This window comes from Coregonus clupeaformis, chromosome 17 (assembly GCF_020615455.1).
Source record: "Coregonus clupeaformis isolate EN_2021a chromosome 17, ASM2061545v1, whole genome shotgun sequence".
NCBI lineage: Eukaryota > Metazoa > Chordata > Actinopteri > Salmoniformes > Salmonidae > Coregonus > Coregonus clupeaformis.
In genome coordinates, this window is record NC_059208.1 from 56322138 (window position 1) to 56349834 (window position 27697).

Sequence of the window (27697 nt, forward strand, 5' to 3'; positions counted from 1 at the left end):
ACAAATCAGGAGCTGATGAGCTGAAGGTTGGTGGAAGGGAAGAGACACACTGAGGGAGTGTGTGGGGGGTGAAGAGACACAGTCTCCAACCTGGGAGCTCTCTGGAGGACAAGAGTGTACGTCCACTTCCATGAGGAATAGTAAGGATTTGGAGATACTTACCTTTGGGAAATACTCACCTTTGGATATATGCACCTGTGGAAATACGTGAGAGACATTTGGAAGGACTTTTGGCTGGGTTGGCCACTAGCTGCAACGTGGACTACAGTAAGGCTGGGGAAAAGTTATCTGAGCGAGTGAGAATTATGATTTTGGATGTGGAAGAGACATCCCTGAACTGTTAACCCTTAAAGAGCCACAAGAGAACAGAATTTTGTTATATTTTCGTTAATTTCCCAAGACCTATAATAAAATCCTTGTTTTGTTTGAACCTTGTCTCCTTGCACTACTTGAGCAATCCCGCTGAAAGCTGTGTAGCCTCTCGTGACGTCACAACTCACTAATTGTAAGTCGCTCTGGATAAGAGCATCTGCTAAATGACTAAAATGTAAAAATGTAAAATGTAGATGTTAATGACTACCACAATAGCATGTCTGATTGCTCTTATGATAATATGATTCCAGATGCATTCACCCTTCCAGATTCACCACTGATATTATAGTGAGAAATGTGGTGTGTCAAGTACTTCTGATATAGTGAGAAATGTGGTGTTTAAGTAATTCTGATATTATAGTGAGTAATGTGGTGTGTCAAGTAATTCTTAGTGTTTTCCGTAGAGTTCTTTACTCCTTTTGCGAAGGAAGGAAAGACTGATGTTACATGTTGTCACACCTTGCTGCATCGTGCAATATGAATGACAACCGTTTTCACACCTCCAACTTGCTGATACATTTTTCACCGTGCCGCATAATTCTATCGTAATTCATTCATAAATCTATTATTTTTTATTAGAGGCTCAATCAAGGTTCTTAAGAGAAAATGCTGACTTCCTATGCTTTATATCTCAGGGACGATTTGTGATGTTTCTACTGTGTTCTCGCCCAGTGTGTATCCATAGAATTAGTATGAGTAGAACTGGGATCCCCATTCAAGTCAACGATGCCATAATGGGTGAACTGGTGGCCATTTTGAGTTTCCCCATTTGATTATTGCAGGAATTCTAATTCTATGGTTGTTTTTTTTCGCTCTATCTCTCTTTCTCTCCACTAACAGAATATGACAGACACCTAGCACACAGCAAAGGCATGGCGACAGCTTACCTGGACCCCAACCTCAACCACGCCCTGGCTGGGGGGGCCAAGTCACGCCTCAGCGTGGGCACAGGCACGGCCACCGAGCGGGCCCCCGGTGCTCCAGACAGGGTCCTGAAGGTCTTCCATCACTTCGAGAGCAACAGCGAGCACAGCACATGGGCCAGCAACATCCGCCATGGGGACGCCACTGATGTCAGGGTAAGTCAGAGGGCAAACAGGGGTCACACACACACACACAGTTGAAGTAGATGTTGCCACTAATCACAGGTCTGGGATCTGTTAGTCACACACGATGGAACAGCATCTGACCCTGCATCAGAGCTAGAGCCAATCAGTGTAGACCCAGCTTTAACCTGCAACTAACTGTCATACACATTTTACATTTTACATTTTAGTCATTTAGCAGACGCTCTTATCCAGAGCGACTTACAGGAGCAATTGAGGTTAAGTGCCTTTCTCAAGGATATATTGGCAGATTTTTCACCTGGTCGGCTCTGAGAATCTAACCAGCAACTTTTCGGTTACTGGCCCACCGCTCTTAACCGCTAGGCTGCCTGTCGCAGCGGACACCTAAGTCCAAAGAGTCCCGTGTTGCTCAGTTGGTAGAGCATGGCGTTTGCAACGCCAGGGTTGTGGGTTCGTTTCCGACGGGGGACCAGTATGAAGAAAACAATAATGTATGAACTCACTACTGTTAGTCGCTCTGGATAAGAGTGTCTGCTAAATGACTACAATGTAAAAATGTAAAATGTATAAAAAAAATAGATATATAAAAAATACTATTATTTTTTTCAATTTATTTTTAGGATGCAAAAACGCTTTTTGGTGTAAACTTAAATGACTAAAACCAGATATAACGTATGTAGAAAAGATAATGGAGCTATATCTTTTTTTAGAATATAATATTTGAGAGGTAACAATCACCAAAATTAAAGCAGGATAGTCAGGGAGAATTAAAAATTCCAAAAACAATGAATTTAGCAGTATTGATTTTGTTCTGTTTAAGCAGAAGAACACAGCATTAGCCATGGCAAAATATGTAGAATTGCAACTACCTGTCATACACAGTCATGACGAAGTGGTGTATCCCTGAATCTCCTACAAACTCACAGACTCTCACTCTGGCTCGACGCCTAAGATTTTCACTCTACCCTGCAATCACACCTGCAACCCTGTACATGTGACTATTAAACACTCTGAATCTCTGCTGTGCTGAAAGAGCATTCATTACTGACTGGATGCAGTTGTTTGGCTGTTAGAGCCCAGTGTATAACTGGGTCATTCTCACAAAACTGACATTTGACCCAAAGATTATTGTCATTTTTCACTAAATATACTCTTGGATCACTGACATTAGGACCTGTACTTATCTATTTCATAATTATAATGTTTTTGATCAGATATTATGCATTGTTGCACAATTTCCACAAAATTCTCATTAACGTCAAAAAGTTATAAACAAATCAGTTTATATATATATATATATTTTTACATTGCTCCCCTAATGAAAGGCCTGAGTTAAACATAACGCTGGGGGAAAAAAATGTTTTTAAATGAAATTATCAAATTATAATAAAATAAAATTACTTTTTCCCAATTTCAGCTTTTTAGCCGTTTCGGTAATGAGAGTGCAGTGAGGTAAAGGGGATGTTTGAGAATATGAACCTCATTCTGAAGGCATGTAAGCAAATAAAATAATTTAACTTCTACTGTTCCTCTAGATGATGCATCATGGGTGAATTAAACTTCATTATAAAACTGTTAATGTAAACTTCAACTAGTATACAATTTTTATGATTTCTGGACAAACTGCAGCAACATATTTTGTTTTATTCAAATAAATTATGTTTTTCTAAAGTAAAATTGTATAAAATGACCCAAGAATTTAATCCTGATGCATTTCGGTAATTCGAATTTGGGGTGAAAATATACAAAATTCAGGCGAAAATGTAAAATGTATTTAAAATAAGACACTATACATCCTCAGAATGATAGTTGATTTTTGCAGGTGCATCATGGTTTTCTAACTCAATTTGCTACAGACATGTTTAAAACTGGTTTCATGAGAATCACCCAGTTGCTGCTGCTGTACAGAGACTATTGATTAGTGTTGCACATCAGAGCAGTGATGCAGCAGCTTGTTGGTTTGTCAATAAGCTATATGTTAGTGAAAGTTCAGAGCACAATCCCTAGTTGCTTTTGAAATTGGAATACTATGGTTGTTGTGTGGTTACGCTTCAACTGTCTAACTGCACAGGTTCACTAAAGGTCTGTGTGTGTCTTCATCAGTACATGTTGCAGATTCTCTTTTAACTGATGTTGCGGTGCCTTAGCTCTGTGATCTTCAGTGGCAGTCAACCTAGGTCTCACATAAGCCGTACCTGAAGCCTCAAAGTTGGCCGATTACACAATACCATTCACACAGCTCATGTAGGACTCAAATTTAGTGTGAATTATGACACTCTGGGACCAGCATTGTCTTTCCTCAGGTAGAGGAACAGAGAGAGGCTAGAAAACCCTAGCCTGGTCCCAGATCTGTTTGTGCTGTCTTGCTAGCTCCTACGGTCATTGTCACGCATGCCACAGGGGTTGGCAAGACAGCACAACCAGATCTGAGACCAGGCTAAGCAAACAGAAAATACATTTGAAAGAAATGAGGCTACATTTTCCCTGCCCTCACTGAGACAGACAGTAGTCTCAGGTGTGTGGTGGTGTGAAACTGTCAATTGATAATAAATAAACCCTTAGGTCTCTTATTTCCTAGAGAAAGGAAACCATTGGAACAAGGGATTACATCCCGACTGGCACCCTATTCCCTATATAGTGCACTACTTTTGTCCAGAGCCCTATGGGGCCTGGTTAAAAGTAGTGTACTAAATAGGGAATAGGGTGCCATTTTGGGACGCATCCATGTTGCATGGTCTCAATGATGTCAGCAGATGCCTGTGTTGATTGGTGTGTTGGATCCACATCCTCTTCCTGGTTCCATCCCAGAATAAACATGTTCCTATCTCCTGAGCTGGTCTCCAAAGACCCCTCATCCCATCACACCACACACCCTGTTCATACTGCTCTGGTCAAAAGTAGTGCACTATATAGGGATTGGGAATAGTGTGCAATTTAGGATGCAGCCAAACAGTCTCATCCTATCCCAGATAGCCTGTTGATGCTGCATCAATAATAACAAAATAGAATTACATATAGAACATGGAATGTAATAACATATCTATGAATAACCCTCTGCCAAGTGCATACTAGTCATCCATATTCATTTCCTGAATCCACATGACTATATGCCAGTGGGATGTCTTTTTGGACCCTTACAACAAGGGAAGGGTAGTAAAATGAGCTTGTTTGTTAGAGACAATCTGTCATATCATCATAGATGCGGCTGTCGTCATGTTTAGCCTAATGTGGTGTGATGGGGAATTTGTCATGTTTGGCTTGTTCTAACAAGCTACTGAGAGAGACTGATTCTGTCTCTATAACCACTCTTTCTTTCTTTCTTTTCTTTCTTTCTTTCTTTCTTTCTTTCTTTTTTCTTTCTTTCTTTCTTTCTTTCTTTCTTTCTTTCTTTCTTTCTTTCTTTCTTTCTTTCTTTCTTTCTTTCTTTCTTTCTTTCTTTCTTTCTTTCTTTCTTTCTTTCTTTCTTTCTTTCTTTCTTTCTTTCTTTCTTTCTTTCTTTCTTTCTTTCTTTCTTTCTTTCTTTCTTTCTTTCTTTCTTTCTTTCTTTCTTTCTTTCTTTCTTTCTTTCTTTCTTTCTTTCTTTCTTTCTTTCTTTCTTTCTTTCTTTCTTTCTTTCTTTCTTTCTTTCTTTCTTTCTTTCTTTCTTTCTTTCTTTCTTTCTTTCTTTCTTTCTTTCTTTCTTTCTTTCTTTCTTTCTTTCTTTCTTTCTTTCTTTCTTTCTTTTCTTTCTTTCTTTCTTTCTTTCTTTCTTTCTTTCTTTCTTTCTTTCTTTCTTTCTTTCTTTCTTTCTTTCTTTCTTTCTTTCTTTCTTTCTTTCTTTCTTTCTTTCTTTCTTTCTTTCTTTCTTTCTTTCTTTCTTTCTTTCTTTCTTTCTTTCTTTCTTTCTTTCTTTCTTTCTTTCTTTCTTTCTTTCTTTCTTTCTTTCTTTCTTTCTCTTTCTTTCTTTCTTTCTTTCTTTCTTTCTTTCTTTCTTTCTTTCTTTCTTTCTTTCTTTCTTTCTTTCTTTCTTTCTTTCTTTCTTTCTCTTTCTTTCTTTCTTTCTTTCTTTCTTTCTTTTCTTTCTTTCTTTCTTTCTTTCTTTCTTTCTTTCTTTCTTTCTTTTCTTTCTTTCTTTCTTTCTTTCTTTCTTTCTTTCTTTCTTTCTTTCTTTCTTTCTTTCTTTCTTTCTTTCTTTCTTCTTTCTTTCTTTCTTTCTTTCTTTCTTTCTTTCTTTCTTTCTTTCTTTCTTTCTTTCTTTCTTTCTTTCTTTCTTTCTTTCTTTCTTTCTTTCTTTCTTTCTTTCTTTCTTTCTTTCTTTCTTTCTTTCTTTCTTTCTTTCTTTCTTTCTTTCTTTCTCTTTCCTTTCTGTCGAGGCCGGCCGTGACCGGGAGACCTATGGGTGGCGCACAATTGGCACAGCGTCGTCCCAGGGTAGGGGGAGGGAATGGCCGGCAGGGATGTAGCTCAGTTGGTAGAGCATGGCGTTTGCAACGCCAGGGTTGTGGGTTCGATTCCCACGGGGGGCCAGTATGAAAAAATAATAATAATGTATGCACTCACTAACTGTAAGTCGCTCTGGATAAGAGCGTCTGCTAAATGACTAACATGGAAAAAAATTTAAAATGTCTAACTGTAGCCTACCGGTTGGGATTTTAGTAGCCCAAGACAAATGTCCACATTCTGGGTTCTGGAGGTATTTATTCTCTTTGAAATGGAGTACATTTGTATTCAGTCAGTTCAGCCACCTGGCCTACAAAACAATGTCAAATCAATCACCAGCAGAGCTGCATCAATATGGTTCTGTTTGCAGCATTTGGCCGTTACATTATGACTAGGCAAATGCCAGCGGCTTGAAAACGGGCTTGAAATTGAAATGATTAATTTGTATGCAAGTTGTTTTTCTTTCTAACTGGGCAGACTCATTTTTGCCATTACTCAGCCGCTCTCTCTACGATGCTCCTGGGGACTTAGCGTCCAATATATTCAGCGTCCAATACATTCAGCATCCAGTATTGGATTATAAGACATGAATGTAGATTGTGTTGAGAATACTGGATGGAAAGAGAGAACTGTACCTTTTTCTTGGTCTCACTAACTTTAGTCTCTTGACAGACAAAGCTTGAGTTTTAGCTTATGGCTCGCCTGATTACACTCACTTCTGTCTGTGTTGAGCCATTATGTTCTGCATTATGCATACAATACAGTAGCTATGAATCATGTCAAACAATGATCTTCGGAGAATCATATTCTTTACATAGTTGAAGGCCAATAAGAACTACTTGTCGGATAACTTGAGGTTAGTGGAAAATAAGAGGATGTTGGAATTGAACATCATTTAATCTTGATGGCCTGATGTCTGGCAACATGAAACTACTACCAGCGATTGAATGATTTGGCTGCTCCACCTTCCTCCCGTCCCCAGCTTATACTCCAACCACCAGGGTAGGGCAACGTTGCCCCTAGACGCTGATGTTGGGGCCATTTTGCATTCCCCCCACTAAATAGTTAAGGTTAGGATTGGGGGAAGGGTATCTGATCCTAGATATGTACCTAGGGAAAACTTCACCATACAATCCAACCACCAGCCCAAGAAGCCAACCAAGGCCCATTATTGAATCTTTCTAATGGAGGATTTGGGTTTTACATGCACCTTAGGAAACAGAGATGGAGACTGGCTTTAGCTTAGCCGCCCTTAGCTGGCTAAGTAATATGCTGTTAGAGAAGTTTTACATGATCGTATTGCATTTCTGTATCACCACCCACCATTGGACTCCCAAGGAGGGTTTTTCAGCTTGTCTCATCTCTGCAGGAAAATTCTTCCTTCATTGTAAGAGAAAATAACTAGCTACAGACATAAAGGCATTGCTACTTTATTAGATATAAACCTACAGCCTAAAGTGTGGTCCTCTGTAGCTCAGCTGGTAGAGCACGGCGCTTGTAACGCCAAGGTAGTGGGTTCGATCCCCGGGACCACCCACACACAAAAATGTATGCACGCACGACTGTAAGTCGCTTTGGATAAAAGCGTCTGCTAAATGGCATATTATTATTATTATTATAAAGTAGAGGTGCTGTACGGTTATATTGAATATCTTTACAGTGTTCTCCTGGTCCCTAGTGCATTGTTACTGGGACTACCATGCAGAATGGATTCTTGTTTCACTTTTTCTACCTTCTAAAGACCCCAGTTGCTTTAGTCCTACTACACGACACAGTCTTGCCGTGGACAGTCTTCAAGAAACGTTTGCCATTACAGAAGCAGAAAGTCAGTCCCCAAAGCCAGAGCAGCACAGAGACCTGCCTACGTTGGAAATCACATTACCGAACAACACAGGCTTGGAAATCACAGTCCCAATAGAACTCTGTTTCTCCTCTCTTCCTCCTTCTCCTCTTCCTCCTTCTCCTCTCTCCCCTGCAGCAGTGATCAGGCCCTGTTATCCTCCACACTGTTTCCACTGGCCATCAGGCTGTAACTGGGGCACAGTTTAAATGGCCTGCCTTTTGATCTCCCCTCATAAATACAATCTTCATAAATATGCAATGGCTTTTAAGTGTTTGGGCTGGAATGTCACATTGGATTGCCTGTGTGTGGTACTATGCATACATACTGCCGCACATGACCCCAACCCAGCCATGACCTCAACCCAGCCATGACCCTAACCTAGCCATGATCCCAACCCAGCCATGACCCCAACCCAGCCATGATCCCAACCCAGCCATGACCCCAACCCAGCCATGATCCCAACCCAGCCATGAGAGGCCAGAATGTCTCCATGCCAGCCAGCCATAGACTTAACATGGAGCACTGATCTTGCTCACGTACAGCATTGTATGACAGACCTGTGAGTGATCCATCTGGCCTGTCATAGACGTTACAGTCATAAGCTAGTCTATTGAGACTCTAGTTGGCACTTTATGTTTGAGTCGTGAGTGGTCCGTCTGGTCAGGTCTGGCGGTTTGATGTTAAACTGGACAGACAGTGAGACGATGTCACAGAGAGAGACATGTAGGTTCCGACTGAGTGGCCATTTGAGTGTCAGATTTGTTCCTGTTTAGCTGATCAGATGGGGGATAAGGGTAAGGGTTGGTGCCCTCCTTGGTCACTCTGCCAAAGCTGCACACACCCCACTAATCCGCTCAGACAGGCTACCCACTGTCACTAGGCAGACGGGCCACTACCATAGCCATAAGATAACATCACTCCCACAGAACGGTTTTAAGATCCTGTCTTCACTTTACCTCTCAGTAGAAGTGATTATATATCTGGCTTCCAGATTGTGTTTACTGTGTTTTGTTGTGTGTCTCCAGAAAATATTCTAGTCAGTCTTACTTTTTTTTTTTTTTTTTACATTCAACAGCTTTACCTTTACAGAACTTCTGTAAGACATTGCACTACCGCACCACGGCTTAACTACTGTTAAGTCAACTCTCCTGTGTTCCGTCTCTGCAGGGGATCATCCAGAAGATTCTGGACATCCACAAGGTGAAGTGCGTGACGTGCTTCGGCCTGCGTCTCAGCCACTCCCAGTCCGGCCAGGTCCACTGGCTCCACCCTGATATGGGCGTGTCCCACGTGAGGGAGAAGTATGAGCAGAACCGCTCCCAGGAGGAGTGGAGGTGAGCAGACTGTGTGTGTGCGCGTGTGCGTACATGTGTGTATGCGTGCACCAATGTGTTTGTCCCTGTCTGCGTTTATCTGTCTGTCTCTTGGTGTGTGTCTTTGTATGTCTGTCAGTCTGTCAGTCTGTCAGTCTGCCGGTGTGTGTAGTGGAGAATGTAAACCAGTGGCCCTTAGACAATGACAACAAGTCTGTTTGCCCTTGTTGTCATGGAGATACGTGGCATTCGGTGGCACTTCTACACCTTTTAATGTGTGTTTGTTTGTGTGTGTGTTTTTCATTTCTTCAACTGTGAAAAACCCAGCACAGAACAGCTGTTATCACAGCCCAGCACAGAACAGCTCTTATCACAGCCCAGCACAGAACAGCTCTTATCACAGGCCAGCACAGAACTGCTCTTATCACAGCCCAGCACAGAACAGCTCTTATCACAGCCCAGCACAGAACAGCTCTTATCACAGCCCAGCACAGAACAGCTCTTATCACAGCCCAGCACAGAACAGCTCTTCTCACAGCCCAGCACAGAACAGCTCTTATCACAGCCCAGCACAGAACAGCTCTTATCACAGCCCAGCACAGAACAGCTCTTCTCACAGCCCAGCACAGAACAGCTCTTCTCACAGCCCAGCACAGAACAGCTCTTATCACAGCCCAGCACAGAACAGCTCTTATCACAGGCCAGCACAGAACTATACAGCCCAGCACAGAACAGCTCTTATCACAGGCCAGCACAGAACTGCTCTTATCACAGCCCAGCACAGAACAGTGCAGCACAGAACTGCTCTTATCACAGCCCAGCACAGAACAGCTCTTATCACAGCCCAGCACAGAACAGCTCTTATCACAGCCCAGCACAGAACAGCTCTTATCACAGCCCAGCACAGAACAGCTCTTATCACAGCCCAGCACAGAACAGCTCTTATCACAGCCCAGCACAGAACAGCTCTTATCACAGCCCAGCACAGAACAGCTCTTATCACAGCCCAGCACAGAACAGCTCTTATCACAGCCCAGCACAGAACAGCTCTTATCACAGCCCAGCACAGAACAGCTCTTATCACAGCCCAGCACAGAACAGCTCTTATCGCAGCCCAGCACAGAACAGCTCTTATCACAGCCCAGCACAGAACAGCGCACCCCCTTTATTTATACTTTATTAAGTGTGTGTGTGTGTGTGTGTGTGTGTGATTTGCATCTGTGTTTTATGTCCATGTGTGTGAGATTAATTTGGTAAATAATGAATTTGTAGAAACTCAAACACAGTGTTAACTGGTTATAGTCTAGTTAGATGGACGGACGGACAGACAGACAGTTCCCCTACATATACTACAGTATGCCCCCAGGCCTGGTTTAGTCATCTGAATGTTCCTGTCCTGGGAGTGAGGGATGTTGAAACACTGTCTGACTGGCTGTAATCATCAGTGACACACACACCTTCCTCAAAAGGAAAGAAGCTGACCCTGAGGGCCCTGTGTGTGTGTGTGTTTGTCTGTGGTGTGAATGGGTATGTGTGTGTGTTCCCAAGGGCCTTTAGCTCATCCAGGAAGCAGACTTGGCATGTCAGGAGGAGGATGTAATCCTCATACTAGCCTGTGGTTAACCCAATGCAGATGTCTTTCTTTGACTTTTCCTTCCACCACCTGTATGAATGACAGGCCTATTGTGGAGTTGTCTGAAGGTGTTGTAATGCTGAAGTAATGGGGTTGGTTTGGACTTTGATGTCAGTGTTTTGGTGGTGGTGGAGCTCGGTGCTGAACAGTAATACAGGGTATGTGTGTGTTTGTGTGGAACAGTAATTCAGTGCTAGATTATGGTGTAATGGTAAGAACCTGTGGTCCAATCAGACGCTCCAGATTGTGAGGAAAGTACAATGCCGTCTCCATCTGCCTATGGGCATATCATCCCTAACTGGTACTGCAGATCTTACTGATTTCATCCCATAATCACTAGATTCAGGTTACCAAAGGTGGTCATTACTCCATTTGCAATATGTACTCCAAGTCTTGAAGAACAACCAAGTTAAATAATTCGGTGAACTAAGTTCAGACTTTAATTTGCCGAAGTCAGATTGATTTAGCTATTTACAACTAAGAGATTATTTATTGAAACACCCCAACTGGGTAAAAATGAAGGGTGAGCCCTCTCCCATAGAAAAATATCGAATTAATATCCAGAAAAGGACAACTAGTACTAAACAAATACAAAACTATACCAATCTATTGCTGTCATGACACCCAGCAATACTCTGCAAACTAAGTGCTGGTGGGAATCTGAATTTGGGGAGAATATTGAAAATGAAACTTGTGAGGCAATCTGTAGAAATGCTCATACCATTAAACACTCAAATATATGTAAAGGGTATCAATGAAAATCATCATTAGGTACATTCTAACTCCAGAAAACATGGTGACGATAAGACCTGGAACAACCAGTGAATGCTGGAGAAAATGTGGCAAATTATTAGCAAAAAAACTAGCAAAAAAAATATTAGCAAATTACCTACATATTTTCTGGTCTTCTGGAAATTCTGGAATGATGTTTTTGACTTTTTAAACAATGTATTTAAATGCTCCCTGGCAAAGAACCCAAAGAGTGCTATACTAGGAGTAATCCCTGAGCGGTTTAAAAATGCATACCTATTAAATATACTTTTGTCTGCAGCAAAGAAATGTCTTAGAGCACATTGGCTAAATAAGAACATTCCTACCATAGCAGAGTAGCTTAGTGGTTAAGAGCGTTGTGCCAGTAACCGAAAGGTCGCTGGTTCTAATCCCCGAGCCAACTACATTTACATTTACATTTTAGTCATTTAGCAGACGCTCTTATCCAGAGCGACTTAGTTAGTGAATACATTTTTTTATTTTTTTATACTGGCCCCCCGTGGGAATCGAACCCACAACCAACTAGGTGAAACATCTGTCGATGTGCCCTTGAGCAAGGCACTTAACCCTAATTGCTCCTGTAAGTCGCTCTGGATAAGAGCGTCTGCTAAATGACTAAAATGTAAATGTAAAGAAATGTATTTAATGGAAAATATTACCTACAGTTGAAGTAGGAAGTGTACATACACTTAGCTTGGAGTCATTACAACTCGTTTTTCAACCACGCCACAAATGTCTTGTTAACAAACTATAGTTTTCGCAAGTCGGTTAGGACATCTACTCTGTAAACAATTGTTTACAGACAGATTATTTCACATATAATTCACTGTATCACAATTCCAGTGGGTCAGAAGTTTACATACACTAAGTTGACTGTGCCTTTAAATAGCTTGGAAAATTCCAAAAAATGATGTCATGGCTTTAGAAGCTTCTGATAGGCTAATTGACATCATTTGAGTCAATTGGAGGTGTACCTGTGGATGTATTTCAAGGCCTACCTAGAAACTCAGAAAAAGCGTGTGCGAGCAAGGAGGCCTACAAACCTGACTCAGTTACACCAGCTCTGTCAGGAGGAATGGGCCAAAGTTCACCCAACTTATTGTGGGAAGCTTGTGGAAGGCTACCCGAAACGTTTGACACAAGTTAAACAATTTAAAGGCAATGCTACCAAATACTGATTGAGTGTATGTAAACTTCTGACCAACTGGGAATGTGATGAAAGAAATAAAAGCTGAAATAAATAATTCTCTGTACTGTTATTCTGACATTTCACATTCTTAAAATAAAGTGGTGATCCTAACTGACCTAAGACAGGGGATTTTGACTAGGATTAAATATCAGGAATTGTGAAAAACTGAGTTTAAATGTATTTGGCTTTGGTGAATGTAAACTTCCGACTTCAACTGTATAAAATAAAACTGCAAACAGATGTATGTGGAAAAAAAGATGGGAACTGCTCCTTGTAAATAATATTGTGTAGACATGAGACTCATTAGTCTCGAAACAACCAAACATGACAAACGGGATGAATTATTATTATTATTATTATTATTATTATTTGTTTATCTTTAATTTTTCTTTAAATTTAATTTTGGCGCTTAATTGTATAGTTATTTGATTTGTTATATAACCGTTTTTATCTCAGAAGACCAGAAACGTAATAATATTCATCATATTTACTTCACCAACACTAATTCCATTAGTTGACTATAAATAGCACACAGACATAGTACTGACACTCACTCCGCAGTGGTTGGGAAAGGGTATGGGGGCTGGACACAAAGCCACCCAGACCCCACTGCTGTCGGAGATCACACATACTGACTCAAGGTAACTTTAGTTATTGTCTGTGACTGTGTGTGTCTGTGTATGTTCTCATGCATGTGTTCGTGTGTGTTGTCACATTGATAATTGCCTTTCAGGGGAGGGGGAGGAGAGCTGATCTCATAAATTGACCACTGAAGTCCCTAATGTCATTTGTCAGTGTTGCCGATTACAGCCATCACCAAAATCATGTCAATACAATAACACACAGTAAGGAGCCTGTCAGTACTGCTATGATTCAATACAATAACATACAGTAAGGAGCCTGTCAGTACTGCTATGATTCAATACAATAACATACAGTAAGGAGCCTGTCAGTACTGCTATGATTCAATACAATAACATACAGTAAGGAGCCTGTCAGTACTGCTATGATTCAATACAATAACATACAGTAAGGCCTGTCAGTACTGCTATGATTCAATGCAATAGCATACAGTAAGGAGCCTGTCAGTACTGCTATGATTCAATACAATAACATACAGTAAGGAGCCTGTCAGTACTGCTATGATTCAATACAATAACATACAGTAAGGAGCCTGTCAGTACTGCTATGATTCAATACAATAACATACAGTAAGGAGCCTGTCAGTACTGCTATGATTCAATACAATAACATACAGTAAGGAGCCTGTCAGTACTGCTATGATTCAATACAATAACATACAGTAAGGAGCCTGTCAGTACTGCTATGATTCAATACAATAACATACAGTAAGGAGCCTGTCAGTACTGATTCAATCAGTTCAGTTTCATTACCTCAAACGGCACCCTATTCCCTATATAGTCCACCACTTTTAACCCGAGCCCATTCCCTATACAGTACATTCGAAAAGTATTCAGACCCCTTGACATTTTCCACATTTTGTTACGTTACAGCCTTATTCTAAAGTGGATGAAATCGTTTTTTCCGCCTTATCAATCTACACGCAATTACCCCATAATGACAAAGCAAAAACAGATTTGTAGAAAAAACTGAAATATGACATTTACATAAGTATTCAGACCCTTTACTCAGTACTTTGTTGAAGCACCTTTGGCAGCGATTACAGCCTCAAGCCTTCTTGGGTATGACGCTACAAGCTTGGCACACCTGTATTTGGGGAGTTTCTCCCATTCTTCTCTGCAGATCCTCTCAAGCTCTGTCAGGTTGGATTGGGAGCGTTGCTGCACAGCTATTTTCAGGTCTATCCAGAGATGTTCGATCGGGTTCAAGTCCGGGCTCTGGCTGGGCCACTCAAGGACATTCTGAGACTTGTTCCGAAGCCACTCCTGCATTGTCTTGGCTGTGTGCTTAGGGTCGTTGTCCTGTTGGAAGGTGAACCTTCGCCTCAGTCTGAGGTCCTGAGCGCTCTGGAGAAGGTTTTCATCAAGGATCTCTCTGTACTTTGCTCCGTTCATCTTTCCCTCAATCCTGACTAGTCTCCCAGTCCCTGCCGCTGAAAAACATCCCCACAGCATGATGCTGCCACCACCATGCTTCACCGTAGGGATGGTGCCAGGTTTCCTCCAGACGTGACGCTTGGCATTCAGGCTAAAGAGTTCAATCTTGGTTTCATCAGACCAGGGAATCTTGTTTCTCATGGTCTGAGAGTCTTTAGGTGCCTTTTGGCAAACTGTCATGTGCCTTTTACTCAGGAGTGACTTCCGCCTGGCCAATCTACCATACAGGCCTGATTGGTGGAGTGCTGCAGAGATGGTTGTCCTTCTGGAAGGTTCTCCCATCTCCACAGAGGAACTCTGGAGCTCTGTCAGAGTGACCATCGGGTTCTTGGTCACCTCCCTGACCAAACTTCTTCCATTCAAGAATGATGGAGGCCATTGTGTTCTTGGGGACCTTCAATGCTGCAGAAATATTTTTGTACCCTTCCCCAGATCTGTGCCTCGACACAATCCTGTCTCGGAGCTCTACGGACAATTCCTTCGACCTCATGGCTTGGTTATATAGACAGGAGTGTGCCTTTCCAAATAATGTCCAATCAATTGAATTTACCACAGGTGACTCCAATCAAGTTGTAGAAACATCTCAAGGATGATCAATGGAAACAGGATGCACCTGAGCTCAATTTCGAGTCTCATAGCAAAGAGTCTGAATACTTATGTGAATAAGGTATTTCACTTTTTTATTTTTAATAAGTTAGCAAACATTTCTAAAAACCTGTTTTCGCTTTGTCATTATGGGGTATTGTGTGTAGATTGATGAGGATTTATTTTTATTTAATCAATTTTATAATAAGGCTGTAATGTAACAAAGTGGAAAAAGTCAAGGGGTCTGAATACTTTCTGATGGCACTGTATAGTGCACTACCTTTGACTAGGGCCTAAAGGACTATGATGTCTTGAGCTGCAAGGACATGACCCCTGGATATAGACAACTGCAACAGTCTGAACATGTTAGGAAATAAACCTGAAAGACGGACCTGGGTCGTGTTCAGTTGGGAGAAAACATATTTTTGAAACGGGGGAGGTACAACCTGAAATTGTCCAATAAGAACGCTGATTTCCCGTTGCAAAACATTTTTGCTACAGTGTGTGCCCGACTGAACACAACCTAGATTAGATGTTCATATTTTTCAGGGTTCTAACCACAGTGACCTTTATGAAACAAGATGAAGCTGTGTTTATGCAATAGTTCAGATTGAACGAGCTGCTAACCGATCATTACAAGGCTCTTATATTTATATTTTTCCTCAAAGCTCCTAATTTCTCTATCCTGAGTCTGGCTGACAAGACTCCTCATAAGTGTGTGTCTTCATCCGTACGTGTGTCTGTGGTAAGATTCCCTACCATCTCCCAGTCATAAGTCAAATTAACGTTCTCCTAGGACAGGGAACAGAGCGAACAGGTTGGGATCAGATAGACCATTAGTTCTGTCAGGGAGTGGATGTCTAATCCTATAGAACAAGGTGATGAAGGCATCTAGCGGCCAATTTAAACAATATTAACGATTTTCTCAGTTCGCCACTGCCAGGCGATTGGCAGGTGGAGGTGGCATTGGGGAAGGGTGAACCATCAGAGAGAGAGAGAGAGAAGGGGAAGAGTTATGGTGTGGCGCCGTGCCATGCAGGTCTGGGATTAGTTGGAAGTTGGTAAAAGGGGAAGAGTTATGGTGTGGCGCCGTGCCATGCAGGTCTGGGATTAGTTGGAAGTTGGTAAAAGGGGAAGAGTTATGGTGTGACGCCGTGCCATGCAGGTCTGGGATCAGTTGGAAGTTGGTAAAAGGGGAAGAGTTATGGTGTGACGCCGTGCCATGCAGGTCTGGGATCAGTTGGAAGTGGGTGAAAGTGGAAGAGTTATCAGGCCGTGTCTGAGGAAGGGGGCTCAGGAAAACACACATGGATGATAACATGTTATCTGTATTAGTTAATGTGTGGGAGAAAGAAAGACAGAGAGAAGGGAGACTAGAGGGAGAGGATATGTTCAGAGACTGACTTGACTGTAATACAGAGAGAGAGAGAGAGAGAGAGAGAGGAGAGAAGAGAGAGAGAGAGAGAGAGAGAGAGAGAGAGAGAGAGAGAGAGAGAGAGAGAGAGAGAGAGAGAGAGAGAGAGAGAGAGAGAGAGAGAGAGAGAGAGAGAGAGAGAGAGAGAGAGAGAGAGAGAGAGAGAGAGAGAGAGAGAGAGAGAGAGAGAGAGAGAGAGAGAGAGAGAGAGAGAGAGAGAGAGAGAGAGAGAGAGAGAGAGAGAGAGAGAGAGAGAGAGAGAGAGAGAGAGAGAGAGAGAGAGAGAGAGAGAGAGAGAGAGAGAGAGAGAGAGAGAGAGAGAGAGAGAGAGAGAGAGAGAGAGAGAGAGAGAGAGAGAGAGAGAGAGAGAGAGAGAGAGAGAGAGAGAGAGAGAGAGAGAGAGAGAGAGAGAGAGAGAGAGAGAGTCCAATAAAGCCCCTTGAATTGAAAATGAGAGAGAATTATGGAGGCCATTGTGTTCTTGGGGAGCTTCAATGCTGCAGAATTTTTTTGGTACCCTTCCCCAGATCTGTGCCTCGACACAATCCTGTCTCGGAGCTCTACGGACAATTCCTTCGACCTCATTGCTTGGTTTATGCTCTGACATGCACTGTCAACTGTGGGACCTTATACAGACAGGTGTGTGCCTTTCCAAATTATGTCCAATCAATTGAATTTACCACAGGTGGACTCCAATCAAGTTGTAGAAACATCTCAAGGATGATCAATAGAAACAGGATGCACCTGCGCTCAATTTTGAGTCTCATAGGAAAGGGTTTGAATACTTATGTAAATAAGGTATTTCTGTTTTTTATTTTTAATAAATGTGCAAAAATGTCTAAAAACCTGTTATCACTTTGTCATTATGGGGTATTGTGTGTAGATTGATGAGGGTATTTGATTTTATTTTTTCAATTTTAGAATAAGGCTGTAACGTAGCAAAATGTGGAAAAAGTCAAAACTTCAAACAATGTGGCAAATAAGTTAACTTTATGTCCTGAATACAAAGCGTTATGTTTGGGGCAAATCCAATACAACACATCACTGAGTACCACTCTTAATATTTTCAAGCATGGTGGTGGGTGGCTGCATCATGTTATGGGTATGCTTGTCATCGGCAAGGACTAGGGCAAAAAAATTATAATGTACAAATATTATACAATCCAGGTGTGCAAAGCTCTTACAGACTTACCTAGAAAGACTCACAGCTTTAATCATTGCCAAAGGTGATTCTAACATGTATTGACTCAGTAGTGTGAATACTTATGTAAATTAGATATTTCATTTTCAACAGGTTTGCAAACATTTCTAGAAACATGTTTTCATTTAGTCTTTATGTGTGTAGATGAGTGAGAAAAAAGTATAATTTAATCCATTTTGAATTCAGGCTGTAACACAAAATGTTTTGGAATAAGTCAAGGGATATGAATACTTTCTGAAGGCACTGTATCCCAACCAGAAGCCATGGATTACAGGCAAGATCGGCACTGAGCTAAAGGCTAGAGCTGCCGCTTTCAATGAGCGGGACACTAACCCGGACACTTATAAGATATCCCGTTGCACTCTCCGACGAACCATCAAACAGGCAAAGCGACAATACAGGACCAAGATCTAATCCTACTACACCGGCTCTGATGCTCGTCGGATGTGGCAGGGTTTGCAAACTATCATGGATTACAAAGGGAAACCCAGCCGCAAGCTGCCCAGTGACGCACGCGAGCCTACCAGACGAGCGAAATGCATTATATGCTCACTTTAAGGCAAGCAACACTGAACCATGCATGAGAGCACCAGCTGTTCCGGACAACTGTACGATCACGCTCTTCGTAGCCGATGTGAGTAAGACCTTTTAAACAGGTTAACATTCACAAGGCCGCAAGGCCTGATGGATTACCTGGACGCGTGCTCAGAGCATGCACTGACCAACTGGCAAGTGTTTTCAACCTCTCCCCGACACAGTCTGTAATACCTACATGTTTCAATCAGACCACCATAGTCCCTGTGCCCAAGAACGCCAAGGTAACCTGTCTAAATGACTATCGCCCGTAGCACACATCTGTAGCCATGAAATGCTTTGAAAGGGTGGTCATGGCTCACATCAACACCATCATCCCAGACACCCCGGACCCACTCCAATTCACAATCCGCCCCAACAGATCCACAGATGACCCGATCTCTATTGCACTCCACACTATCCATTACCACTTGGACAAAAGGAACACATTTTCATTTTAGTCATTTAGCAGACGCTATTATACAGGAGCAAATAGGGTTAAGTGCCTTGCTCAAGGGCACATCAGCATATTTTTCACCTAGTCGGATCCGGGATTTGAACCAGCAACCTTTTGATTACTAGCCCAATGCACTAACTGCTAGGCTACCTGCCACCCTGTGAGAATGCTGTTCATTGACTACAACTCAGCATTCAACACCGTAGAACCCTGCAAGCTCTTCACTAAGCTAAGGACCCTGGGACTGAACACCTCCCTCTGAAACTGGATCCTTGACTTGCTGATGGGATGCCCCCAGGTGGTGAGGGTAGGCAACAACACATCCGCCATGCTGAGCCTCAAGACGGGGGCCACACAGGAGATGATCGTGGACTACAGGAAACGGAGGGCCGAGCACTCCCCCATTCACATCGACGGGACTGAAGTGGAGCGGGTCAAGAGCTTCAAGTTCCTCTGTGTCCACATAACTAAGGAATTATCATGGTCCACATACACCAACACAGTGGTGAAGAGGGCACGACAACACCTCTTCTCCCTCATGAGGCTGAAAGAATTTGGCATGGGCCCTCAGATCCTCAAAAAGTTATACAGCTGCACCATTGAGAGCATCTTGACTGGCTTCATCACTGCTTTGTATGGCAACTGCTTGGCATCCGACTGCAAGGCGCTACAGAGGGTAGTGCGTACGACCCAGTACATCACTGGGGCCGAGCTCCCTGCCATCCAGGAACTCTATACCAGGCGGTGTCAGAGGAAGGCCCTAAAAATGGTCAAAGACTCCAGCCACCCAAGTCATAGACTGTTCCCTCTGCTACCGCATGGTAAGCGGTACCGATGCACCAAGTATGGAACCAACAGGACCCTAAACAGCTTCTACCCCCAAGCCATTAGACTGCTAAATAGTTAGTCCGGGTAGCTATTTGGTTAACTATTTAACTATCTGCATTGACCCTTTTTGCACAATTTGTTTTTTACTCATCACATACGCTGCTGCTACTGTTTACCATATGTCATTTTATTCCTAGTTATATGTACATACAGTATCTACCTCAATAACCTTGTTCCCCTGCACATCGACTCGGTACTGGTACCCCTTGTATATAGCCATGTTATCTACTGTTGTCTACTGTAACTCTGTGACAAGAAGATTGTTGTCTACTGTAGCTCTGTGACTAGAAGACTGTTGTCTAGTGTAGCTCTGTGACTAGAAGACTGGTGTCTAGTGTAGCTGTGACTAGAAGACAGGTGTCTAGTGTAGCTCTGTGACTAGAAGAATGTTGTCTACTGTAGTTCTGTGACTAGAAGACTGGTGTCTACTGTCGTTCTGTGACTAGAAGACTGGTGTCTACTGTCGTTCTGTGACTAGAAGACTGGTGTCTAGTGTAGCTCTGTGACTAGAAGACTGGTGTCTAGTGTAGCTCTGTGACTAGAATACTGGTGTCTAGTGTAGCTCTGTGACTAGAATACTGGTGTCTAGTGTAGCTCTGTGACTAGAAGACTGGTGTCTAGTGTAGCTCTGTGACTAGAAGAATGTTGTCTAGTGTAGCTCTGTGACTAGAATACTGGTGTCTAGTGTAGCTCTGTGACTAGAAGACTGGTGTCTAGTGTAGCTCTGTGACTAGAAGACTGGTGTCTAGTGTAGCTATGTGACTAGAAGACAGGTGTCTAGTGTAGCTCTGTGACTAGAAGACTGGTGTCTAGTGTAGCTCTGTGACTAGAAGACTGGTGTCTAGTGTAGCTCTGTGACTAGAAGACTGGTGTCTAGTGTAGCTCTGTGGCTAGAAGACAGGTGTCTAGTGTAGTTCTGTGACTAGAATACTGGTGTATAGTGTAGCTCTGACTAGAAGACAGGTGTCTAGTGTAGCTCTGTGACTAGAAGACAGGTGTCTAGTGTAGCTCTGTGACTAGAAGACAGGTGTCTAGTGTAGCTCTGTGGCTAGAAGACTGGTGTCTAGTGTAGCTCTGTGACTAGAAGACTGGTGTCTAGTGTAGCTCTGTGGCTAGAAGACAGGTGTCTAGTGTAGTTCTGTGACTAGAATACTGGTGTATAGTGTAGCTCTGACTAGAAGACAGGTGTCTAGTGTAGCTCTGTGACTAGAAGACAGGTGTCTAGTGTAGCTCTGTGACTAGAAGACAGGTGTCTAGTGTAGCTCTGTGGCTAGAAGACTGGTGTCTAGTGTAGCTCTGTGATTAGAAGACTGGTGTCTAGTGTAGCTCTGTGGCTAGAAGACAGGTGTCTAGTGTAGTTCTGTGACTAGAATACTGGTGTCTAGTGTAGCTCTGACTAGAAGACAGGTGTCTAGTGTAGCTCTGTGGCTAGAAGACTGGTGTCTAGTGTAGCTCTGTGGCTAGAAGACTGGTGTCTAGTGTAGCTCTGTGACTAGAAGACTGGTGTCTAGTGTAGCTCTGTGACTAGAAGACTGGTGTCTAGTGTAGCTCTGTGACCAGAAGACTGGTGTCTAGTGTAGCTCTGTGACTAGAAGACTGGTGTCTAGTGTAGATATGTGACTAGAAGACAGGTGTCTAGTGTAGCTCTGTGACTAGAAGACTGGTGTCTAGTGTAGCTCTGTGACTAGAAGACTGGTGTCTAGTGTAGCTCTGTGACTAGAAGACAGGTGTCTAGTGTAGCTCTGTGACTAGAAGACAGGTGTCTAGTGTAGCTCTGTGACTAGAAGACAGGTGTCTAGTGTAGCTCTGTGACCAGAAGACTGGTGTCTAGTGTAGCTCTGTGACCAGAAGACTGGTGTCTAGTGTAGCTCTGTGACTAGAAGACTGGTGTCTAGTGTAGCTCTGTGACTAGAAGAGCTTAGAGTAGAAAACCCCTGATCCCTTGTGTGTTACATGCATCTGTGTTTTGTCTAAACAGTGACACATTCCTCCTCTCCTCCTCTCCAGATATGAGCTGCGTATTCGCTACCTTCCAAAAGGATTCCTGCACCACTTCAGTGAAGACAAACCCACACTCAACTACTTCTACCAGCAGGTGAGGCAGACACTAGGACTCAAACGATAAAATAATGTAATCAAGTTAATCACAGGATTTGCTGTGATTAATCGCAAATTCAGAATTTGCTCAAATTGAGCTGTAATTTAAGATTTTTTTATACAAAAAGCATTACAAGAATATTGATGTCTTGATTTTGTTGAAAGTAACCTTAGTGAGATCAGGTGAATTAGTAAAGCACACTTTCTTTAACCTCAATGTCAACTTTGACATCCCATTGTTGTTTTTAGCTGTATAGATTATATATTTGCGATGTTTTCAGTGTATTTTGAATGCTTTCAGACAATGCGATTAATCGCTATAAAAAAATTAGTGCACTGAAATTACAAAAAGCTAACTCGAGTTAACTGATGAACTCTGACAGCCCTAAAACCCACACACCCCAACACATTATCCATGGGAGTTGATTAACAGAGACACAGCCTAACAGGCCATTGACCACGCTATTTCAAAACATACTTGGCTAGGCCTATTTATTCAACAACACTGTAACCACAGGCAGAGGCATATAGCACTTCTAATGTGTGTGTGTGTGTGTGTGTGTGTGTGTGTGTGTGTGTCTGAGGGATCCAAGGCTTTACTGTGTGTGGGAGTGTATGGGTTCAGGAGGGGGGAGGTATAAGGGGGTGTAACACATGGTGTGTAGCCACCTGTGGGGCTGTCGAGGCAGAGAGGTGAACTGGGTCAGTGGGCCTACGGGGGCTCTGCCTGGTGTCTGGCGCTCTGGGGAAGACGGGGGAGAAAATAGGCAATTTTTACAGCAGCGGAAAACATTTGGGTTCACTTATATATATATTTTTTTTATATTTTTTTTACAGTTTTAATCTCATGGTTTTAAAAATAAAAAGGCACTCGCACATCTGAGCTATCTTTGTTGCAGGTGCATAGTAACAGTTGAATAACATGAGAAAAAATAAGAAACCCGCACACTGCTCTTGATAGTATCACTGCTCTTTATTAAGCTTTACGTATCGACCTCAAGGCCTTTGTCAGAGCTTTTTGAGAGCAGTGATACTAGCAAGATCAGTGATACTAGCAAGAGCAGTGTGCGAGTTTCTTCTTTTTTTCTGTCAGGGTTTTGCTGAGTGCCAGCTGAGAGGAACCAGGTTTTGTTTCCAATGTCTGTGATCTAAAGTGGCAGAGACTCAATGTCTCTATTGGTGAGAGCCGGCACTCAACATGACAAATGGGACATTCAGAGAGGACATAATAGCCCATCAAACAGTGCTAGCTATCATTCAGAAGCAAACACCCACCAAGCCTTTATCAACCAAGATCACCATCAGGTTCTTATGGGCTGTTATTATGGGTGATAAGATTTAATGTCTCTCTGCCGCTGTCTGTCTCTCTCACGCTGTCTGCCTTTCTGTCTCTCTCGGGAGGGAGGGAGGGAGGGAGGGATGGATGGAGTCTTTGTTAAAGAGCTGTATAGCAGTAAGGTCCCCCTCAATGCCTTTGTCCCCTGTGTTCTACCCCTCCCTCTAGAAGTCAGTGTGTTCTACCCCTCCCTCTAGAAGTCAGTGTGTTCTACCCCTCCCTCTAGAAGTCAGTGTGTTCTACCCCTCCCTCTAGAAGCCATTGTGTTCTACCCCTCCCTCTAGAAGTCAGTGTGTTCTACCCCTCCCTCTAGAAGTCAGTGTGTTCTACCCCTCCCTCTAGAAGTCATTGTGTTCTCAAGAACATGTTTTAGAACAGTAATCTCAGTACGAAATATGCTAACATTATTGCCATTGCTAGCAAGATAGCTAGCTAAAACGGTTGCCTAGCGACAATCGTCTTAAGAAGTTTGTAAGAAGATATTTGAGAAGTTTGTAAGAAAATCATGAAATCTTAATATATTGTTGAGGAATTGCACTTACTAACCATCTTATGAACTTGTTATTTTTTTTCTTCTTAGGTTTTTGCGTGGGAAGTGTTTTGTGAATGTGGGCCCAGGTCACCAGCTAGTCTTTAGTTTTTCTATACCAGAAAGTCAAGCACTGATACGCTAAAGCCACCTGTCATTGTGATGTTGGTTGCAGTATTCTGGTCTCCCATTCTAAACCAAATCAAAGTTTGTAGTTCATATGCACAGTACAAAACATAAATACTAGCGCAATGGGGCAATAGTATGTAAAAAATGTTTTAATAATATGAGAACATATCTTTGGTTCTGTCTTTCAGGTGAAAAATGACTACATGGTGGAGATAGCGGATCAGGTTGAGCAAGACATTGCCCTTAAGTTGGGATGCCTTGAAATCAGGTCAGTTCACAGTTATCCAAGATTGGTCAAATGTTCTGTTCTCTCATGAATGGTAGATAGCTTCCATGTTGTTGCAGTTCTCATTGACCCCCCACTCACCAAGACATGTTTCCCTTACAGGAGATTCTTCCGGGAGATGCGGGGAAATGCCCTGGACAAAAAATCTAACTATGAACTATTAGAGTAAGTCCCTTTGGCTTTATTGTCATCTGTTAATAGCTTGTGTTTCTCTGCTCACTGTAAGAATGAACTATTCAGTCAATATTGTATGTCTCTGTTGAACTTTACCCAGAAACTCAATCAACAAGAGGATTTCCTGTAAAGGGGATAAAATGCATTTATTTATGTTAGCTAAAAGATGATGTCCTTAGATATCCTACCTATATCTACTATTAGACTATTTTTAGCTAGTACACTGCGATCAGTAGCCATGATAGCAGCAGCCTTGCCTAATTTGATAATGGGTTATATGTGAACCATCCTTCATAAAGAACACATTGGTCAACCTAGTGCATTAATGGGTTATATGCGAACCATCCTTCATAAAGATCACATAGGTCAACCTACTGTGTTAACGGGGTATACAGTATGTGAACCATTCTTCATAAAGATCACGTAGGTCAGTGGTTCTCAAACCTCTCCTCGGGGACCACCAGACGTTTCACAATTTTGTTGTAGCCCTGAATGAATTCACCTGATTCACCTGGTCAAAGGCAAATTACAATTTGAATCAGGTGTGCTAGCTTTGGAATAGTTAAAATACATGGAATGTCTGGGAGTCCCCGAGGAGAGGTTTGAGAACCCCTGATATGGGTCAACGGAGCCGTGGCCATACATGTTTCAAACCCCCTCCAGGGTCTCAGGTCTGCGGTCCAACACGCTTTTCTGAGCTACGCTATTTGATAAAAGTTGAGAGGTCACCTTAATGATGCCCGTTTCTAACAATGCGTTCCAATTAGTCCTTTTCTCATATGCTCAGGTCTTCAGTCTCGAACTAGGCCCGCTAATGACTAACGATCCCTCTCTCTTCTCTCCGTATTGATTGCATTTTTTACATCTTTCGCCTGATGGATGAAGAGGAGAGAGGGGGAAAGAGGCCGATACCTCACATCGTGTTCTGCCTCTTTTCAGAGGGAAGAATCTCTCTCACACCTCCTTCCTAATGCAGGGAAAATGGATGTCTGCATCTCAAATGGCACACTATTCCCTACATAGTGCACTATGAAGCCCTATTGACCCTGGTCAAACGTAGTGCACTATAAAGGGTGCCATTTGGGACGTAGCCAATGCCCTCTTTGGCTGGCTCCAAGGATATGCAGAGTTAAGGGATTCATTAAGGCAGGCTGTAAGGCAGGGCACTGCAAAGCTGAGAAACATGCCTAACAGGAGGTTGATCAGCCTGGCCAATCCAAACCGTGGTGTAGGATGAAGTTGCCCATAGATGCCGGTCTTGTGTCAGTTTGGCATTTTCCCCATTTATGGTTAAGGTTAGGATAGGTGGAGAGGATGCTGATCATTGATCTGTACCTAGGGGAAACTTCAGCCCGGAGCCCAAGGCACATTGGATCTTACAAATTGGATCTGAATCGTAACAGTGCAATGGTATGTTTATCATTGATGCAAACTGTTTAAACTGGGTTACTGTGCAAATCGTTAGTGGGTAACTGTGGTAGAAATATGAGCTCTGCTCTGCTGCTCTCCCTCCATAGTCTCCTGAGTGGCGCAGTGGTCTAAGGCACTGCATCGCAGTGCTAGCTGTGCCACTAGAGATCCTGGTTCGAATCCAGGCTCTGTCGCAGCCGGCCGCGACCGGGAGACTCATGGGCGGCGCACAATTGGCCTAGCGTTGTCCAGGGTAGGGGAGGGAATGGCCGGCAGGGGTGTAGCTCAGTTGATAGAGCATGGCGTTTGCAACGCCAGGGTTGTGGGTTCGATTCCCACGGGGGACCAGTTTGAAAAAAAAAAAAATATATATATATATATATATATATATATATATATGTATTCACTAACTGTAAGTCGCTCTGGATAAGAGCGTCTGCTAAATGACTAAAATGTAATGTAAATGATGTTGCTGACCTTACATTCTCTCATAGTACTGACTCACAATATGTTTCTGTATGCTTCAGATTGAATGATCCTCATGGATGCTATTTTGGAACAGATTATTGTGACATGCAACCAGGTTTTATTAAGCATGATTAATCATAAATAAATAAGAGAGAGAGACCACACAAACATGTCCATTTGATTGGGTGGTAGCCTACTGCTATAGGGCTCAGGCTAGTGCTAACAGACCTTACACAAATGTCCAACACCCAAACTAGCGATATACAGGTGCTGGGGCTCATTGCATTGGCTAGCATTAGTTCCAGATCAATCAGTCCACTTACAGAGCCCAGCACTGAGGGGGGGAAAAGAGAGGATAGAGGGCGATATACGGGAGAGGGAGGAGAGGAGAGAAGTGGGGATAGAGGACAGGAGGGGAGGGGGAGGGAGAGGAGGAGAGGAACAGAGGAGAGAAGGGGGGATACAGGAGGGGAGGGGGAGGAAGAGGAGGAGAGGAACAGAGGAGAGAAGGGGGGATACAGGAGGGGAGGGGGAGGAAGAGGAGGAGAGGAACAGAGGAGAGAAGGGGGGATACAGGAGTTGTGTTTCAGCACTGCTAATACTACAGAACAGAACAGGTTTCCTCTTGATTTAACATGGCTAGGCTACTTCCTACATCCTTTCGTCATTATACTACATACTACTAAGTGCCAATCTGTTTGTGCCATCATGTCAACTCCTTGTCACTCATTGTCATGGCATACATATCCTCTAATACACCTACACTGCCTTCAGAAAGTATTCACACCCCTTTACTTTTTCCACATTTTGTTGTGTTACAGCCTGAATTTAAAATGGATTAAATTGAGATGTAGTGTCACTGGCCTACACACAATACCCCATAATGTCAAAGTGGAATTATGTGTTTAGTTAAATTAATTAAAACTGAAAAGCTGAAATGTCTTGAGTCAGTAAGTATTCAAGCCCTTGTTATGGCAAGCCTAAATAAATTCAGGAGTAACCATTGTGCTTAACAAGTCACATAATAACTTGCATGGACTCACTCTGTGTGTAATAATAGTGTTTAACATGATTTTTGAATGACTACCTCATCGCTGTACCCCACACATACAATTATCTGTAAGATCCCTCAGTCGAACAGTGAATTTCAAACACAGATTCAACCACAAAGACCAGGGAGGTTTTCCAATGCCTCGCAAAGAAGGGCATCTTGGTAGATGAATAAAACAAAAAAGCAGACATTGAATATCCCTTTGAGCATGGTGAAGTTATTAATTACACGTTGGATGGTGTATCAATACAGTGCCTTGCAAAAGTATTCATCCCCCTTGGCATTTTTTCTATTTTGTTGCATTACAACCTGTAATTTAAATTGATTTTTATTTGGATTTCATGTAATGGACATACACAAAATAGTCATTTCAAAATAGAAGTGAAATGAAAAAAATTACTTGTTTCAAAAAAT

The 27697-nt window shown here is 42.6% G+C and overlaps 1 protein-coding gene across 13 annotated transcripts in view; it reads left to right on the forward strand.

Annotated features, from left to right (window-relative positions):
• Window positions 1-27697, forward strand: part of LOC121586778 (focal adhesion kinase 1-like) — a 189382-nt gene that overhangs the window by 93546 nt on the left and 68139 nt on the right. For all 13 annotated transcript variants that reach the window (XM_045226442.1, XM_045226436.1, XM_045226430.1 and 10 more), the window contains 5 exons: window positions 1213-1451; window positions 8869-9035; window positions 21811-21898; window positions 24083-24162; window positions 24283-24345. In XM_045226442.1, coding sequence (XP_045082377.1) covers window positions 1245-1451; window positions 8869-9035; window positions 21811-21898; window positions 24083-24162; window positions 24283-24345 — 605 coding nt within the window. In that variant the 5' untranslated portion in view covers window positions 1213-1244. The remainder of the gene's footprint in view (window positions 1-1212; window positions 1452-8868; window positions 9036-21810; window positions 21899-24082; window positions 24163-24282; window positions 24346-27697) is intronic.